The sequence below is a fragment of the Nasonia vitripennis genome, chromosome 4 (genome assembly GCF_009193385.2).
Source record: "Nasonia vitripennis strain AsymCx chromosome 4, Nvit_psr_1.1, whole genome shotgun sequence".
NCBI lineage: Eukaryota > Metazoa > Arthropoda > Insecta > Hymenoptera > Pteromalidae > Nasonia > Nasonia vitripennis.
This window is the reverse complement of record NC_045760.1, coordinates 3801011-3818603: the sequence shown is the minus strand read 5'-3', so window position 1 is coordinate 3818603 and position 17593 is coordinate 3801011. Positions and strand designations below refer to the sequence as shown.

Here is a 17593-nt window from a genome sequence, read left to right as displayed (position 1 = left end):
TAAACATGAGCTTGCAAGGCTGAATTTCAGCCAATTACGCAGCAGCACTCCGGCGCAAGGATGTGCTCATGATCATGATCAGTCTTACGCGACGTTGTTAACGTTCAGGACGTGTGTAGTAGGAGACATTTTTCGATAAAACGTCCTAGTTATAAATAGCCGTCGTCGAGGCGTAATATAATGGCTTGGGTTTGAAAAATTCGCTCTCGCGAAACTTATACATCGCAACGACGAGGCAATGGTAACCCTAGCCGAGCGTCAATATTAAACATTGTTTTCCGCAGTGAGCAAGCGCACGAGGCGAGGTGTTCGATTCAGGTATACACAACGGAAGTGCGCGCATATAACCTGCACCAGGTATACGTGCACACTCACACGCGCGGCAGGAACCTGGTCGAGCTGCACACCGACGTGAGCGGACATTCTCACCGAAGCGGCGGTAGAAAAATCCGTGACGAGGCGATCCGGCAACGTCGCACGCTCGGCACTGCCGGCGCGTATATATAGGTATACACACGAGGAGAGCGTCACGAGCATCAGGCGGCACGTTGTTCAAATGCCGAACGCCTGGCTTTGTTCAAAAATGAAGATGGCGCGGCTTTGAAAGCCGATAAAACGGCCTGGATATCTCTGCATCCACTACTGCACTTTGCTCTGATCCGCCACCTACGCGATAGCGATAAGTGCGTACGCATACTTATAACGCGAGAAGGTCGACGATGAAGCGAACGAGCGTCAGCTTTCGAAAACGGAGGAAGCAAAAATGAATACTAAAGACAAGGACAGCCGGTAGCGCCGTACAGAGACGCCGTGAAAATTCGACGGAAAATTTGTGCTCCGAAAAAGCAACGGCGCTTCAAGGATGCGTACGTGAACTATGCCTATACCTACATCGCGTATATATAGAAGGAGAGAGAAACAGCGGTCGGAACGGAGGAGTGAAGGAGGAAGGAAGATAAGCTTGGCTTGCGTGTCGCGCGCGCCTTTCTTTCTCTCTCTCTCTCTCTCTCCCTCTCCTTAGCGCTCGCGCACGGTGTATCGTATATATGTATATACAGCCCATATACACAGTATTCTCGCGCAAGTCGCCGCGGCATCTTTTCGATAATCGTCATCGCGAGGCGTGTGCGCGCTTATTTGTATGCCTTTCGAGAGTGAACGGCGTGCAAATAAGTACAATGCCACGCTCCAAAATCGATGTCTATAAGCGCGCACATTCCGAAAGGACGCGCGCGGTGGTCTATAAATCAAGCCGGTGTGTTTATTTACCCTTCGACATTCCACCCTATTGGCGAAAACGCTCGCTAGCTTTCCCGAAAAGGCTCTCTGCAACCCCTCGTAAATGCTGGGAGGGCATATATAGGTAGGGAAGCCGGCTTTTTGGCGGGAGCACGCGGTGATGCTTGAAAATCGAAAAGCGGGGGTGCAGGAGAGTTAGTATAGCCGGCATCGAGAGACAAGAGGTGGGAGTGAAAGCGCGCGTCGACTCTCTTTCCTTCTATTATCCTGATATTCCCGTAGCAGCCGCAGCGCTTTTCCCCTCCCCCTCGTCACGACGCTTGAAATTTCAATCTTCCACTGTGCAGCACTAGTGCAGCGGCGGAAGGAAAAAACGCGCGATGCAACTCGAGCGCAGCGTCGCGTGCACTGGGATTTTCGCCCGAGAGGAGCTATCTATATAGACACCGGGTGTGAGCGAGAATTATGTATCACATGTGCGCTGCAATATACATATAGGTATACATGTATTAAGCACTGCGGATTTCCAGGAGCTGCAGCTGCCGCTGCTGCGTCAAGGTGTGCTGCGCGATGTCACGTGCGGCACATTTTTGCTGGCTCGTCGCTGATTTACGCAAGTCTTCGCATAATTATTCGATCGATTTATTTTATTTCGGTATACGTGCCCTACAATCGATTTCCCGACACCTCAGGTATAACATTTTCACCCAGTGATACTTCCGGTCAAGCTTTTTCGACGAATTTATAGCCGACCCTACTTATAAAACGACCCTGGAAAATCTCTCGTCTGAGCTGCCGCTCTCAAGTAAAAGGCCAGGTATACTGTCTTAATATACACCCAGGGATTAACGATAATTACTCAGGTACACGGTTTAGTAAACCGTTATGCACAATAGCCCCCCCCCCCCCGACACAGCTAGTAGAGCAATATAACTCGGCGACGGACCGTCGCACCCACGGCCGAGTATATGTCGAAGAGAGGGCAACCTACTATACCTCATTAAATACATGGGCGTCGCTGAATCACTTGTTTTTCTGGAAATCGTATGCATTCTCGAATTCACTCGGTCCGGTGAATATGGCCTCAAGTCCCTCTCTCTCTCTCTCTCTCTCTCCCTCCGCGTCTCGCTTGCTCAGCGCTTCTTCGTAAATCTAGCCGTCTCTCTCCCTCTCCCTCGGCCGCGCTTCCACAACTACGAGCCTTCGGTGTTTATTGCGCTTATAAATATATACGACCCGGCGTGTGCAGCGCGCGGTTCCGAAAAAAATAGAGCCGCCGCCACCGCCTCGACTAATGCGACGCCACGTTTGTTATTATGTTGCCCCACAGAGTGAGAGAGAGAGAGAGGAGAGGACAATGTTTTTTGCTCGCGACCGGCCGTTGTTGTTTCTCCGGCGGTAATATCGATTCAATTGCAAAGTTGATTTCAGTTGTCGCCGCGCGGCCTGGAAAAGTAGCCTCTTCTAGATGCGCGAGCTCTATATATAGGCGCTACTGCTAAGCGCCACTGATGCTCTTTCTCTCTCTCTCTCTGACTCCATTGATGCCGCGAATAAGATGATTACTCTTTTTTCGGAGACAATACCGACGATAATCTTATGATAGGAATGGCGATGCGTACCGATTGGGGCGTAGATCGCGTATTTAGGAAGGTTGCTCTTATCGACTAACGAATCAAGTAGTGAAATCGCGTTATTGAGAAGTTCGAAAATTTTTTTCATAAAGTCCACGCCGCTGACTCGCGCATGCGTCTGTTGGCCTGCCAGATGGCGGTGAGATCGACTTCCTTTGACTCGCGGACGACGTCTCTACTTCCTTTTCCAACCATACAGCGAAGATGGTAGGTTAACCAAGTTGTAAAAATGAAAATTTAATCCAATGTCATCGGCGTCATCGGGCCTAAAAGCCGCGCGAGACGCGAATTTTCCGATCGCGTTGATTTTTCACCGAGCGATGGCCGCTGTCGTTATTAATTTTTTCGAAAATACCCGTGTTGATGACATTGCGGGACGTAACCTAGAAACTTTTGCAACAATGTAACAATAATATTGCATCGCGTGTGTTACCTGTTTGTGTTTGTTAACTTTGCCTTGAACAGCAATATTCCGAGATGTAAATAGTTCTTGGTTTCTCGTTAATTTACAGATTTTCAGTGCTGGATTTCGAAAATTTTCATTCGAACATAAACATAAGATGTTTGTGAGCACACAAATGGTCTACATTGTAAATAATTTTATAATTACAGGTGAACGTACCCAAGCAGAGGCGCACTTTCTGCAAAAAGTGCAAGGTGCACAAGCCACACAAAGTGACACAGTACAAGAAGAGCAAGGAAAGGCATGCCTCCCAGGGTAGAAGGCGTTATGACCGTAAACAGCAAGGTTTCGGAGGTCAGACTAAGCCCATCTTCAGGAAGAAGGTAAATTTCTTTCAAATTATTATTTGCTTTATCAGTTGTGGCTATTGTCAGTGTAACTTAGTGTATAAAATTTTAAAAAACTGCTAGAAAAACAAAGCAGTATATATGGCACAATGTGTTTCATATTACATATCAACTCATTAATTATTGAAAATATTGTGCAATATTGTTTGAAGTCTGATCAGCATCAGTGCGTGATTAATTTACTTTTAAAAATATACTATGCCATTTAAATAACTTGCGTCTATGTGTGAAATTTGTTTAGTAAATCTTTGATATTCAACAGATTTAAGTTTTGCTTGCCTCATCATAATCTCTTTAATCTAGTGATATGAAAACCTTTACTTATTATTCTTTTCATTGTGTAACAGGCTAAGACCACCAAGAAAATCGTGTTGAGAATGGAATGTACTGAGTGCAAGTACAGGAAACAGATCCCCCTCAAGCGTTGCAAACATTTCGAACTTGGTGGTGACAAGAAGAGGAAGGTATGTTCACAAAATTTGAAATAATTCCCAATTTATTATAATCGAAATGTTAACTGCATTATAAGTTATTAATATTTTCTTTATTTTTGTGTTTCAGGGCCAGATGATTCAGTTCTAAGAAGTTAACTCTTTTTCTAACTTTAAGGGACTGTATTTAATAAAAATAAAATAAAATCTTAACTGGTTTGTAAATTTTCTTTTTTGTTATTTTAAACATCTGTACAAACAAAAATACACTTATTAAACCTATATGGATTTTTTAACTTTCTGCATTCACATCCGAATCAGCAGATTTTGGTTTTGGAACCAATTTGTTTGGAGTACTTTGAAAAAAAAGTAAAAATTATTTTATATATTAAAATGTTAAAAGTTGTTTGAATTGTACAAAATATATCTTACTCCAACATGGATGAATCCAATCCTTCCTGTTGCATCTTTAATTTAACAGCTTGTTTTGGTACACCAAAATGAACCATTTTAAAATATTTAGCATATTGAGGATCTGAACTTATTGGCTGGGTTTCAGTCTCTTCAACCTTAGGCTCTATAGGAACTTCATTGTCAGGTTCGTCAATTTCTTGTGCAGTGACTTCTACCTGTTGTGTTTCCTCAACTTTGCTTTTATCCTCAACCTCAGCAGTTGGAGCCTGTACTGCCTGCTGTGGCTCATTTTCTACTGCTGGAATAGATGACAACTAAAAGAAAATCAAAGAAGTGGAATTCAATTGAAACTTTCTATTTTTTATTTTAATATTTCATATTTACCCTTGCTTCTAAAATCGCCAACGACGCTTCAACTCTTTGTAACTTATTCTCAAAATCGAATAGTTTCTCCTCACAAGAGAGCGCAAATTTGTTCAAAAAAGTTATAGTATGAGCAATAAAATGGTTTATGAAAGCTATTGTCCTTTTCTGGTTGATAGGGGGAACCTAAATATAGATGGAATACAGCATTACATTAGAATATCAATACGAAACTATTGAAAAAACAGAGAAGATATAATTTGAGGTTATATCTCAGATGTAGTACACGCAAACGAATAATTGAAAAATATCGAACCTTTGTATAATCGACAGTAGGTTCAATTATTGGAATGTTGAAGTCACTCATGTTAAATACTTCTTCTTCCTGTGTTTTCTCCTGTCAAATATTTGATTTGACAGGTGACAAAATGTCATTGCAGAGACAGTCAAAAGTGGCACATAACTACCTTGTAGCAGAAAAATATACTGTATCAGATACAGTAGACTTTCACACTGTCACACAACTTGCCAAGATGGTGTCTCGTAGTTCGATTTGTCCGCGTAAGGTGGCGTTAAAATTTTGAAAATAATTCAGTAAATAATCAGGCGATAATAAGTATAGGCCGTAATAACGTTAATTTCAATTCAAGTAAATTAATTTTCGCACTGGCGTGAAAGTATTTACTCATGTACTCGACAAAAAGTATTACGCAGAAAATGCAAGTCGATGCACAACTGTATGTAAAGTAGGTATCTGTATAGCTATACCGACCACCTCTCGCATCAGTACCTCCCTCTGGATTTACCGGCATAGCCTCTTTGCCCAGGCTTAGCTCCTACGCCCCCCGCCCCGCCTCTTCCGCCATGCAGCTTTTTCGCACATGCGGCCCCTATATACAGCACCCTCTCTCTTTCTCTCATTACACTATTCCCATCAGTGCGTCTCCCTTCTCCCTCTATCTCTTTGCTCTTTCAAACCGAACCAGTCGACACTCGACAGCCGTTGCCTATATACGAGTCTACGACAGTCTGTGCGGTGCTGATGCAGCTGAGCAGTCGTCTGTGGTAGACACTACATAATCAGTGCGTGGTGTTCCACAGCAGCAAAATCTAAACTTACAGTAGAGCTGCATGGGGTCGATTTAACAGTATATCTGACTATCGGAGTGGCCCGCTTTATTCATCGTTTACTTAGCAGACTTCAACGACAGCATGGACTCGATGCCCTCGTTGGAGACGGTCTACCAGGCCGTCTATTCGCTTTACAACAACCCGGACACTGCTGAAAAGGAACGAGCGTCGCAATGGCTGGGCGAACTTCAGAAATCGGTGAGTTATTTACATTTTATCAATTTTTCGATTGATCAAAGACCGAGTCCACGGATCGACTTTCACTTCTGGTGGCCGGTTTTGGGGATATGGTGGTACTTGTTGGATGTGTATCATAACCTATGAGTGACGAATTCAATATACTGTTTTCTTGTGGATTATTCTCCTTTGATGTCTACTTAGAGTCTTTTTTACTGATTTTTGGGAAGGAACAAACTGACTAAAATGCTCAACAGTTTGTGTTGGCACATATTTGTTATGATGCTGTCAATGCAGGGTTGAGTCTTGGCTGAGATTCATGAGCACTGTATAACTTTGAATTTCAGAATTTAATTGATGCTCTTTGCGTTCTGTTTGATATGACAAACGTTCAACCATGACAGCTATCTGTGTCTAGTTATTTGAAATTATGTAGGCCTTGACTTTTAAGGTGCTGCAGTTATCTTAGAGTTAGTGTGTGTTCAAAGTAATTCAAAGTTATGTAATTCAGTAAAAATGTATTAACATGAATTAACCCTCTTTCAGGTATATGCATGGAAAATTGCAGATGAAATGCTGCAGCAGAAGAAGGATTTGGAATCATGCTACTTTGCAGCACAAACAATGAGAACAAAAATTCAACAGTCCTTCCACGAGTTGCCTGTGGTATCACATGTTTCACTTAGGGATTCTCTTTTGGATCACATATCACAGATTAATAAAAACACAAATGCTATAATAGTTACTCAGGTTTGTGCTTACTTTACGATGACATTGCATTTACTCTTATATTGAGCTAGTCACTTTAATAATTTAATTTTTTTCACATTCAGCTATGTCTAGCACTAGCCGATTTAATTTTACAAATGGCTTCCTGGCAAGAACCGGTAATAGATTTACTGCAAAAATTTGGTGATAACCCCGCAAGTCTATGGCCTCTTCTGGAAATTTTAACAGTCTTACCAGAAGAAGTGAATTCTCGTTTCTTGAGGTTGGGTGCTAACAGAAGGCAGAATATTGTCACAAATTTCACTAATAATGGGAATGGAGTCTTAGAATTTCTGGTAAGCATCAAAATAATTTAATCTTTTCAACATCTCACCTTTTTTTTATTGATTGTAACTAACAGAACTTTTATTTTTTCAAGACCGTCTGTTTAAAGAACATCGATGATGCACAAATATATGTAAGGGTACTAAGGTGCTTTACTAGTTGGATTACGATACACGCAATATCTCTTACTACTCCACTATTTAACACTATCATTACATTGGCTTTTGAAGTAAGTACACATCTGTATGCATCTACAAAGTCATAGATGTATGAAAATATTATCCAATTTACTAATTTTAAATCATATTTTAGGTTTTAAAAAATAATATGACAGGGTCTCAATTGCATGAAGCTGCAGCCGACTGTGTATCTATAGTATTACAAGTCCTAGAGGAAGAGACACTCAGAAACAGAGATCCACATACTGGAGATCCAGTTGCTTCTCTACAGCAATTGCAGTTAGATCTTTTCTCTCGTATATTAAATCTAGAACAACCTTATCATGTATCTGTTGCTCATGAAGATATGGACAAGTAAGTTACAAAAGTTATAATTTTACACTCAAGCTTGACGTCTAGTTAGAAACGATACTCATAAAGAACGTTTAATTTTTCAGATCTACAAACTATTGTCGCATTTTTACCGAACTATCCGAAACCTTCTTAGAAACGATCGTGAATGGAAGTATGAATGGAAAGCAACATTATGCTATTAAATGTTTGGACTTTGCTTTGATGTGTGTAGGCCATCATGACTATGAAGTGAGTACACTTGAGAATATTTCATTATTAAGAATTAAGGAAATTGTATTATTCATTAACAAATCAATTATATTTTACAGGTAGCACAAATAACATTTAACCTTTGGTACAGGCTGTCTGAAATACTTTACCAAAGAAATAATGACGACCTTACGTTGGTTTTCAAGCCACATATCGAAAGGCTTATTGGCGCCTTATGTCGTCATTGTCAAATGGAACCAGATCACGTAAGTCAACTGAATAAAAAAGAATTTCTTTTCTGTAGTCGTGAGGTATTTCTCGTAAAATAATAATTTGTTCTTATTTTCTCAATCAGCTCGGACTTATCGAAGATGGCGATGGATTTGGAGAATTTCGAATGCGCGTTTTCGAGTTGATAAAAGACGTGGTTTTCGTTGTTGGAAGTAGTCATTGTTTTAGACAGATGTTTTCTACTTTAACTGGTGGACATGGAACTCCAGGCCAAACTAGTGCACCTACATGGGATATGACTGAAGCTGCTTTGTTTGTTATGCACGCAGTGGCGAAAAATATTTTACCGTAAGTCTCTAACGAATACCTATCTATTTACTTAATTTATTAAATTATGTTTATTTATAATTTTTCGATTATTCATTTCAGTGAAGAAAACGACGTAGTACCGAAAGTTGTGGAAGCTATTTTGAATCTGCCGGAAAATACGCATATAGCTGTACGCCATACAAGCATACTTCTATTAGGAGAACTTTGTGAATGGATCAATAGTCATCCTCAATCGTTAGAGCCGATATTAAACTTCTTACTGAATTGCTTAAGTCAAAAAGGACTTGGAAGTGCTGCATCTAATGCTCTACAAAGTATTTGCACAGCATGTCCCAAGCATATGGCATCACATTTTCAAGGACTTCTACAAATTGCTAGATCCCTAGATAATTTTGCCATAAGTAACGAAGCTGCTATTGGTCTTCTTAAGGGTATGTGTCCATCATTTTTTCCAATACTTGTATGCATAGTGAGAAGTAGTACAATAACAATAGTAATTGAAATTTTTAGGTGTTGCTAAAATTATGTCAAGCATACCAAAGGGTGAAATTGACAGGGCAATGAAAGAACTCTGTTGGTTCCAAGCAAGGCCATTATGTCAATTAATTGAGCAAAGGGTACCTGTTGTGAGAGCAAGCAAAACCGATCCTGTATTGTGGTTGGACAGACTAGCTGCAATTTTCAGACACACAGTACCGCACATTGATGACTGCAATGACACTCATCCATGTCTAGGAGCAATTAACGAGGTAAATAATTATTGATGTATATCTAATTATTATAATAAATAATGACAAAATTTTAATCATACATTGGATGATGTTTTAGATGTGGCCAGTTTTATCCAATACTTGTACAACATATCAACAAGATCAGAGAGTAATGGAGAGATGTTGTCGTTGTTTGAAGTTTTTAGTACGCTGTCTTGGAAAACAGTCTGCGCATTTATTAGAACCCCTAGTGAAACAGGTAAATAAATCGATGATACTCCTTTTACTTGTTACAAAATTGAATTGTTGTTCTAATATAGCTATACATTTTTTTTAGATTATTCAGTTGTATGCTGGACATCAACATAGTTGTTTCCTTTATCTTGGTTCTATTCTGGTAGATGTATTCGGTAATGATATGGAGTACGTCTCTGGCCTATTAGGTATGTTGGAGGCTTTCCTTGGACCTACTTTTACAATACTTCAAGAAACTGATGGACTGAAGAATCACCCTGATACTGTTGACGACTTATTTAGACTGTGTGCAAGGTAATTAAATATAAATGTCAAGTTCTTTCGAACAGTGCGAGTAATCACCTGCAAGTATTAATCTGTATTTCTCTTATTTTTTTTTAGGTTTTTACAAACTACGCCTGTACCGTTTTTACATTCTACCATGATAAATAGCATACTAGACTGTGCTTTGATGGCTTGCAGTTTAGATCACAGGGATGCCAATGCATCAGTTATGAAATTCTTTTTTGACTTAATTCACAGCGGACGAAATTCTGAAGTAAGTTTATATTATTTATTTATTTTCTTTATGAATATTTATATTCGAAATGTTAACTAATTCAACATTTATTTACAGAACCGATCAGACTTTACAATAAGACGACAGTTAGTTCAAGATATATTAGGAGAAAAGGGACAAGCATTAGTTATGAGACTTCTTCATGCCGCTGTATTTTCGTTATCGACCTATATGATGTCAGACGTTGCCGACGTAATAGTTGAATTAACTTTGACAAGTAGAGAGCACATATCACTGTGGTTAGAACAAGCAATTCACCAAATGCCTATGGAGAATGCGGGAGGTACCCCAGCAGCTACGCCAGATCAACTTTTAGAATTTCATAGTACTGTTACTGGGTAAGTAGTATATTTTCTAACAATATCTAGCTTATTATATAAAAACTTGAGCTTAATGCCATTAAAAAATTTTCAGAGCCGACAATCCAAAGACAGTAGTACACGCATTACGGAACTTCACGCGTTTGTATCGTTGAATGATAAGCGCTAAATATCGAGGAAAAGTGGTGTAATCAAGAAAAAAATGAAGGTTTACTTATGAGAACATTGGTAATATTCATAATTAAACAAATTCGCAATCAGTACAGACCATACTGCTCTTAACAAGTATTAAAAGAAGAAGTTAAAAATTTTATTCTATACGGACAGAGGTAGTTTTGAGAATCTAAGTGAACGAGGATTGGATTTTTTATCGCAAGGAAAACTAATTTCTTGTCTTTATTATGACTCTGCAATAAGTTTTATATATATTTTGAGTTACTAAGAGTGGCATGTGGCATGTTTATATCTAAGAAGTGAATGATATTGCGAGATTTGCGTATATGTATTATACAAATGTAAAAAAATGCAAACAATTGTTTGTCTGTGTACATTGAATCCTGTGATGCCTGGCAAATAGATTAGTTAGGTATATTATCGTCATTTTTGACCATTTTACATCTGTTCTAATGAATTTCTTCAACTAATCATAATCAAGACAAATCAACTTTTATATGCGTTTATGTAAGTTATGAAACATTTCTTTGTATCACTTTTGAAATACTCGCTCATTGCTACAAGTGTAGCGCGTGGTTGTAAATATACAAACTTAAAAAATGTTTTTTTTTTCTAAACCGAAAGGTTGGTCACAAGAGTGAAATATCAGTTAGATTTGTTCATCTCATGTAAAGCCGATCAGAATAAATATTTGCAATCGTGCAGATGGTTTATCGTGAATTAAATTATCATCGACTTTCGAATTCAAACAAAAAATGTATGTTCGTCCGTTTTTATGCAAGACTTTTTTTGACGAAATATTTTTCATTCTCTAATACATAGAACGAGTTAATGGCACTTATACAAAATAATCTCTCATGTGATTTTACATATTTTATGTATGTACAAAATATGAACAAATTTAATAAAGTTATATTTTATAAAATAAATCGAAACGCAACATAATTACAAAACTAAATTAAGTAAATTTTCCTGCTTCAATCATTAAACGCATTACGTGACGAAAAACTGTGCTGTTGAATTTAAAAATGCTTCCGTAGCTCGTTCGGTATAGCGCACGATAAGGCCAATATTTTTTTTTCAAATGTATAGGTAGTTCTCTGTGATGATGATGCTATATGAAAATCATCTATCAAGAAGACTGAAATGAGCGCAAAATATATTTTATACATATGTAAAAATAAATGAATGTTGATTCATTCGTATATACCGTATGAATCGAACTGTGATGTCCATCCACGTATGATTACAAAATAAATTATTACATTTTGAAAAGACAAATCAACATCCCTTATTATTTGTGTTCGATGATGATAGTTCAAACCCAATTTATCTTTTTCGTATTCCGCGCTTAAAAAAATCTGTCATTCATATATAAATAAAAAACGGCCTCGCCCGAGAAACATCGACTTCGACACGTTTCTTTTTTCGCCGAGGAAAGGTTAGGTGCCCGTTTTTTGCGAGAACCGGCGAAAGGAGCTGCCGCGAGAGAGGCCGGAAAAAAGTCGAGGCTGCGCGGAGAAAAATGGACGAGGAGCGGCCGCACATCATCGGTCCCCATATAGGAGCAGGAAAGAAAGGGACATCAGCGTGGAACGTCGATCTCGCGGCTTTCGCAAGAGAGAGAGAACCGGAAGTGTTATAAGAGAGGAGAACGAAGAGAAGAAGAAGAGAGCTGCACGAAGTTCGCGAATAATTTGTATAAATCGTATCGGAAAAAAATTAGATAATTGCGGAATCGTTATAAAAGTTTGTAATCGCAAGTAAAAAAATTGTCAGTTTATTAGTTTATTTATAAAAAATCAAAAACTTTTTACGCCGCGAGAAAGTAGAAAAATGCGTTTTTCTTGTAAGATATTGATCTGAGAACATTGAAACCACTGCGAATCGTTTGTAAATTAATTACCGATTCTGTAAATATTGCCTTTATTGCGTTATTCGCTATAGATACTGATTAATAAATTAATTATTTTTTCGTCAACTATGCTACACCAATTCGGGCGGTTCGTGTACCATATTCCGTTCGATGATTCGAATCAGCTGTTCCTATATCGTTACGCACGTGTACTGCAGTGACTATATAATATACGACAACAACAATAAGTCGGTTTGTGCAAGTGCATCGCGGATTCAGAAGTGTGTACAGTGCAGCGATGGTCTCCTGGTGCAACGGCCTCTTCAGGGAGTATTGGCTTTCAATCTTATTCTAACTTTAATAAGTCCAGAAGTAGTGAAAGTGTAAATTACTAGGTCATAACCTACAAATTATATACTCCATCATAATATCTCTTTTATTTATTTAATAAAGTCTAGATAACAAACGGGTTTTTATACTGCAGTAGTCGATTCTTTATTGTAAATAAAGTCACTTATGGCAAAAATATTTTAATTATTAATGTTTTTATCATTTTCTATGTCTCATTTTTTGATGATTAATTTTTTGAAATCTAATCAATATTAGATATTTTTTAATAGAATTTCATGCCTAGTTCTATCACTTTTTATCATTACTTTATTACTTTTACAGTAATCTTCAATAACACCAATCAGTCTACATGCCATTAGATCATACTTGGATAGAAGAGCTTACCGTTGTAGCTACTACTGTTATAACTACAGGTATGTCCTATCGTACAAAACATTTTGAACCTTCAATGGCTAACTTATAACAAATATTAGGTGCTTCAAAACATTGTAATCAGGGTGACCAGACCTGTCGTCACTTACTATCATTATATTACAAAAAATATTAATTGAGATTACATAATAATTTCTTTGTTGATTTTTGAAATATCTGAAATCGTAAACATCTCACCACATTACTAAATAATCACATAAATAACATTTGGCCAGGTCTGGTCACCTGGCTCATTGAAATATCTTGTGCAACATACTAATTCATTTATTTTTCATCGAACGAGCAAACTGTTCCTGCATAAGTTCCTGCATCACTGATGTCTCACCGGTATCCACTCTTATTTGTGCTGCTGCGCGTATTCACTGGAGTGAAGTCTTCAATACTTATTGAATTACCTTTCGCCAAGAGTGTATCATGAAGGACATTTTCAGAACAATACATATAATATAACAAAGTGATCAAAATATTAAAATTATTAATTTTTCAGATTCGAGGCCGTCAACTTTGATGGTGTAAACAACAGTGCGACTGATGCAGTGCAGGACAGCTGGATAGCTGTTTCATCTGTTTCAAGAGTGAAGACCGCTGTGTTACAAGTGAAAGTGCGAAAGTGTTCTTAGGGGGATGAAATAGACTTAGGGATTAGAATGTGAGGGAGTAGGATTAGTTTAGAATAGTGTTATCAAAATAGGATACAGAGCGTATTATCAGATGAAAATTGAAACTCTAAGTTCATTAATTAGAATACATAATGTTTTGTTTAATAACTTTCGAAAATGTCACTGAATATTTTGTTTCAATTTTCATCTGCTCAGACTTTGGCAGGATATATGTTATTTTGCGAGTAAACTTTAGAAAAGCTAATCACAGAGGATCTGTCAGGACTAGCTTAAATAAATCTGTGTTCTGCCATATTTTTAGGTCCAGAAGGTGAAAATAGAAAATTCAACTCAAGTAATTATGACCATCTGGTCCTAAAAATACAGCAGAAAGTAAAAAAAGAACTTGTAAACGCTTAGAGATACTCCATCTCAGCAATTACAGTTGCAAAGAGAAAAACCGTGAGCAGGTGTTTAGGTGATCATAGGAACCGAATATAGATAAACGAAAATTGCCATGATAGCTATAGTTTCCTAATGATTAACATAACATCTGTACAAGTTTTTAGACCTCTAGATTAAAAACTACTTTAATAGTATTGTCATTACGTTCAACAAGTTTTGTATATCCTTAAAAAAAGTAACTACCATAGCAATTTTTATTTATCATTGTCAGTGACTTTTATCGAGGTATTTTACTTAATTTTAAAGCGTGGAAAAGCAACAATAATTTTGAACAATTATAAATAATATAAACTTAAAAATACTTCAATTTGTTAATATGCAAATAATTTATAATACTTGAAAGGAAAAATTATTGTTAAATACTAAGGTATAGCTTGAGTAACAATGCTTTTCTATACTTGAAATTATACTAGATAACAGTAATGCAAGTCTCAAAGGTTAATAGATTCTCTATAAAAAACCATCACAGAAATGTGAGTCGCAAAGTGAAAAGCACGAGTGGGTTTACAGGTAATCATCTATACAGGATAAAGTTAAATAAAAACTGCCATGGTAATTAGTTTTTAAATAATTTTTAAAACGTCTGTACAAAATTTCAGCTGTCTAGTTCAAAATTTATTGTTATTTTTTTGTCAATGGGAAGAAAGTCATAAGTCAAAATAAGCAAGAATTTTCCAGCCATTTCTATTGCTTTTGACGTACAGCTTTGAAATTTTGTAAAGATATTTCACAACTTATTAGAAAACTATTTACCTGATCAGTTTTTATTTAATTGTATCCTTTCTTTATGTTTATCCGAAGCCCTATGCTCGGCTTTTTAGTTTGACGGGGTGATTTATTATAAAGAGAACCTCTAAAGTGCAGTGACTTATACTAATGCGTGTTCAATGTTTTCCTTTTTTTTTACTGCTAAAAGGTACCATTAGTTAACCAGTTACCTTAGAAATTTTTCAATTATATTTAAAAATTATTAAGGATTTAGACATCCCTTGTAACAAGACTTTTGTAGGAAATCAAACTTCCAAAGTGAAAAGCCGTATGCAGGTCTCCAGGTAAAGGTACAGAGAGGATAAATTTAAATAAAAACTGATAAGCTTAATAGTTTTGTAATGAGTTGTAAAGCTTTTGTTCAAAATTTTAGAGCTCTACAATTAATGACAACTCTCAAGTATCGTAATAAGCAAGATTAACATTTCAGTCATTTCTCTTCTTTTGAACGTAGAGCTCTGAAATTTTGCACAGATGCTTTAAAACTCATTCCATAACTATTTACCTTATCAATTTTTATATAATGTTATATTTTCTTTATGTTTACCTGAAGCCCTATGTACAGCTTTTTGATTTGAGTAGGTGATTTGGTTCAAATAATTTTGTTAAAATGAATCTCTTAGCTGCACTGACTTCTCTTGGTGTGTATTCACTTTTTTTATAATTTTTCATACAGTTCACCTTAGTATTTAACAATAATTTTTTAAATCGTGAATGTTATAATTAACTAGCAAAATGAAAAGTTGAAAATTTTGTAAAATTCTAACGTAAAAACTAATTATAGCTTCATATATTAAAATACCCTCGAATTTTTTGTATGCAATCTGACGAAAAGAAGAGGAAAAAATTATGTACAATAAATATTTTTACACTACAATTAAATAAATGTATTTATTAATAATCATGCATTAATTATTTTTTAAAACAGACTGCCAGTGTTTCTTGCAATATAATTGTACATTATCTGCGACGATGATCTCTGAAAAATAATACAAGATTTTATAAAATTTCCTATGCGTTAATATTAATTGAGACATCAGTAATTCAATTTTTACTAACCTCTAGTTATCAAATTGTTATTGTTATCAACCTTGTTATCAAATTCTGTGTAAATTAATATTGCTCCGATTATTGAGGCAGCTTTATATTGCTGATTGATCAATCTTCTCTGTGTTATCATAGTATGATACCTTCGCATAAATAATTAAAGCAATTTTTTCTTCTGGAGGGATGAATAATACTATTTTATTGGAGGCTAAATCATTATACAATATCCATTCTTCATTAGTGGAATATGTGTAAGCTTTGTAATGAGCTAGGCTCTTTGGTGATTTGGAGTCACCGTGAAAAGCAATTACTCCTTTGAGTTCAAAATCATTATCTTTCAGTTCTAACATTTTAGGTATTTCTTCAAAATCTGTTTTGAAATTCACTTTTTTATTTTTGACGGTTGGCAGAATAATCTCAGCGTTCTTTTCTTCGTGTAAATATTCCAGATCAATTACAAAATAATTAGAAAGTTCATATTTTACCTCTAAGCTTTTATTTACGCACTCCATACAAAATATAAAATTGTTTAATAATTGATTCTCTAAGAACCTTTCAATATATTTTATACCATTATCATAATAGTTTGTGGCTGATATTGACATACTATAATATGCTCTTTGGTTTTTATAATCACAATGTGAGCATTTAAAAGTTTTCTGAATACTTGGTAATTGTTTCAATAATTTTTCAAGTACATTTCCTACATTGTCACAGCAATCAATAATAGATTCTGAAGATGTTTTTGCATTTTGATATAATGGATACAAAATCTCACTCCTACAATTATATACATAATCTGTATTAAAATTATTGTCACAATAATCAACTATACAACTGTAAATACTAAGAGAACCATCACATTTCGATTTCTTTATATCTCGTTTAAAGTATTCATTATCAATATAAATAGTCGTCAAAACTTCCAATACACTATCGAAGGGGCATGTGTTTCGAAATTGTAGTAGCTTTAAGCTGTTATTTATGCCGTATATTTTTTTCCCTATTTTATTTCCATTTAAAATAAGCCCGCGTTCTTGGATATCACTCTGGTCCTTGAAAGAAGAAGCTAACATTTCATTCTTATCAAAACTTGAATCACTCTGACTATCCGCAATTGACGTATTTTCTACTGGCATCTTTTTTGAATAACTGTGCTCTAAGCTTATGTAAGATTCTTCTAAAGTATTTTGTGTACTAATTTCATTATATATTGGAACTGATTCTATAGAACGTCTTTTTGTTTTCAGTTTTTCTAGATTAAATGTTGGTGATATGGATATTGCTGTTTCATTAACATCATAACTATTTTCTTTTTTAAGTAATAAATTTCCAACGCTTACATACTTTTTAATTCTATTTACATCTGACAAAATATACTTTTGTAACTGTTTTGGACGCTCACATTGTTTGATTTTCTTAAAAAATGCTTCAGACCGAGCAGATGATGCAGCGTTATTTGTAGATTTAAAATGATTTTTCATAACGTTTGTCCAAGTTACAAAAGTATAACATAAATTTTT

The 17593-nt window shown here is 36.2% G+C and overlaps 3 protein-coding genes and 1 long non-coding RNA gene across 12 annotated transcripts; 3 read left to right on the top strand and 1 right to left on the bottom strand.

Moving 5' to 3' along the window:
* The first annotated feature begins 84 nt into the window (after nucleotides 1-84).
* On the top strand, nucleotides 85-4339 carry LOC100118856 (60S ribosomal protein L44). 9 transcript variants are annotated; one of them, XM_032598935.1, is made up of 5 exons: nucleotides 86-241; nucleotides 2966-3080; nucleotides 3486-3659; nucleotides 4031-4147; nucleotides 4245-4339. In XM_032598935.1, exons 2-5 carry the CDS (start codon nucleotides 3078-3080, stop codon nucleotides 4263-4265), a joined length of 315 nt encoding a protein of 104 aa, XP_032454826.1. In that variant the 5' UTR covers nucleotides 86-241; nucleotides 2966-3077; the 3' UTR covers nucleotides 4266-4339. The 9 variants fall into 9 exon arrangements, 5 of the variants coding, with proteins under 5 accessions (XP_032454826.1, XP_001602733.2, XP_032454824.1 ...); XM_001602683.6 differs by having other exon boundaries at nucleotides 86-318; XM_032598933.1 differs by having other exon boundaries at nucleotides 86-507.
* LOC100113825 (WASH complex subunit 3) lies at nucleotides 4231-5666 on the bottom strand. Its single transcript, XM_001605930.5, has 4 exons — nucleotides 5208-5666; nucleotides 4913-5077; nucleotides 4547-4842; nucleotides 4231-4470 (listed from the first exon to the last, which is right to left on the bottom strand). Exons 1-4 carry the CDS (start codon nucleotides 5256-5258, stop codon nucleotides 4407-4409), a joined length of 576 nt encoding a protein of 191 aa, XP_001605980.1. The 5' UTR covers nucleotides 5259-5666; the 3' UTR covers nucleotides 4231-4406.
* A 198-nt stretch (nucleotides 5667-5864) lies between these two features.
* On the top strand, nucleotides 5865-11482 carry LOC100118891 (transportin-3). The gene is made up of 15 exons (XM_001602711.5): nucleotides 5865-6220; nucleotides 6746-6949; nucleotides 7033-7263; nucleotides 7347-7481; nucleotides 7565-7785; nucleotides 7869-8013; nucleotides 8094-8240; nucleotides 8330-8553; nucleotides 8635-8966; nucleotides 9046-9284; nucleotides 9364-9504; nucleotides 9583-9794; nucleotides 9882-10038; nucleotides 10117-10397; nucleotides 10474-11482. The coding sequence occupies exons 1-15, from the start codon at nucleotides 6104-6106 to the stop codon at nucleotides 10532-10534; spliced, it is 2847 nt and encodes a 948-aa protein (XP_001602761.1). The 5' UTR covers nucleotides 5865-6103; the 3' UTR covers nucleotides 10535-11482.
* Nucleotides 11483-12059: 577 nt separating this feature from the next.
* Nucleotides 12060-14665, top strand: LOC116417214. Its single transcript, XR_004227512.2, has 2 exons — nucleotides 12060-12803; nucleotides 13081-14665. It is a non-coding gene; the product is annotated as an uncharacterized LOC116417214 (long non-coding RNA).
* Nucleotides 14666-17593: the final 2928 nt, after the last annotated feature.

Bases quoted from the DNA above. Each gene is read 5' to 3' on its own strand.
- LOC100118856 (XM_031929213.2), top strand. The intron at 3,660-4,030 runs GTAAATTTCTTT...ATTGTGTAACAG, and splicing joins AGCCCATCTTCAGGAAGAAG to GCTAAGACCACCAAGAAAAT. The intron at 4,148-4,244 runs GTATGTTCACAA...TTTGTGTTTCAG, and splicing joins GTGGTGACAAGAAGAGGAAG to GGCCAGATGATTCAGTTCTA.
- LOC100113825 (XM_001605930.5), bottom strand. From the start codon at position 5,258: ATGAGTGACTTCAACATTCCAATAATTGAACCTACTGTCGATTATACA. The intron at 5,078-5,207 runs GTTCGATATTTT...ATCTATATTTAG, and splicing joins CTACTGTCGATTATACAAAG to GTTCCCCCTATCAACCAGAA. The intron at 4,471-4,546 runs GTAAGATATATT...TTTTTTTCAAAG, and splicing joins TTGGATTCATCCATGTTGGA to TACTCCAAACAAATTGGTTC.
- LOC100118891 (XM_001602711.5), top strand. From the start codon at position 6,104: ATGGACTCGATGCCCTCGTTGGAGACGGTCTACCAGGCCGTCTATTCG. The intron at 7,786-7,868 runs GTAAGTTACAAA...TTAATTTTTCAG, and splicing joins GCTCATGAAGATATGGACAA to ATCTACAAACTATTGTCGCA. The intron at 9,505-9,582 runs GTAAATAAATCG...CATTTTTTTTAG, and splicing joins TAGAACCCCTAGTGAAACAG to ATTATTCAGTTGTATGCTGG.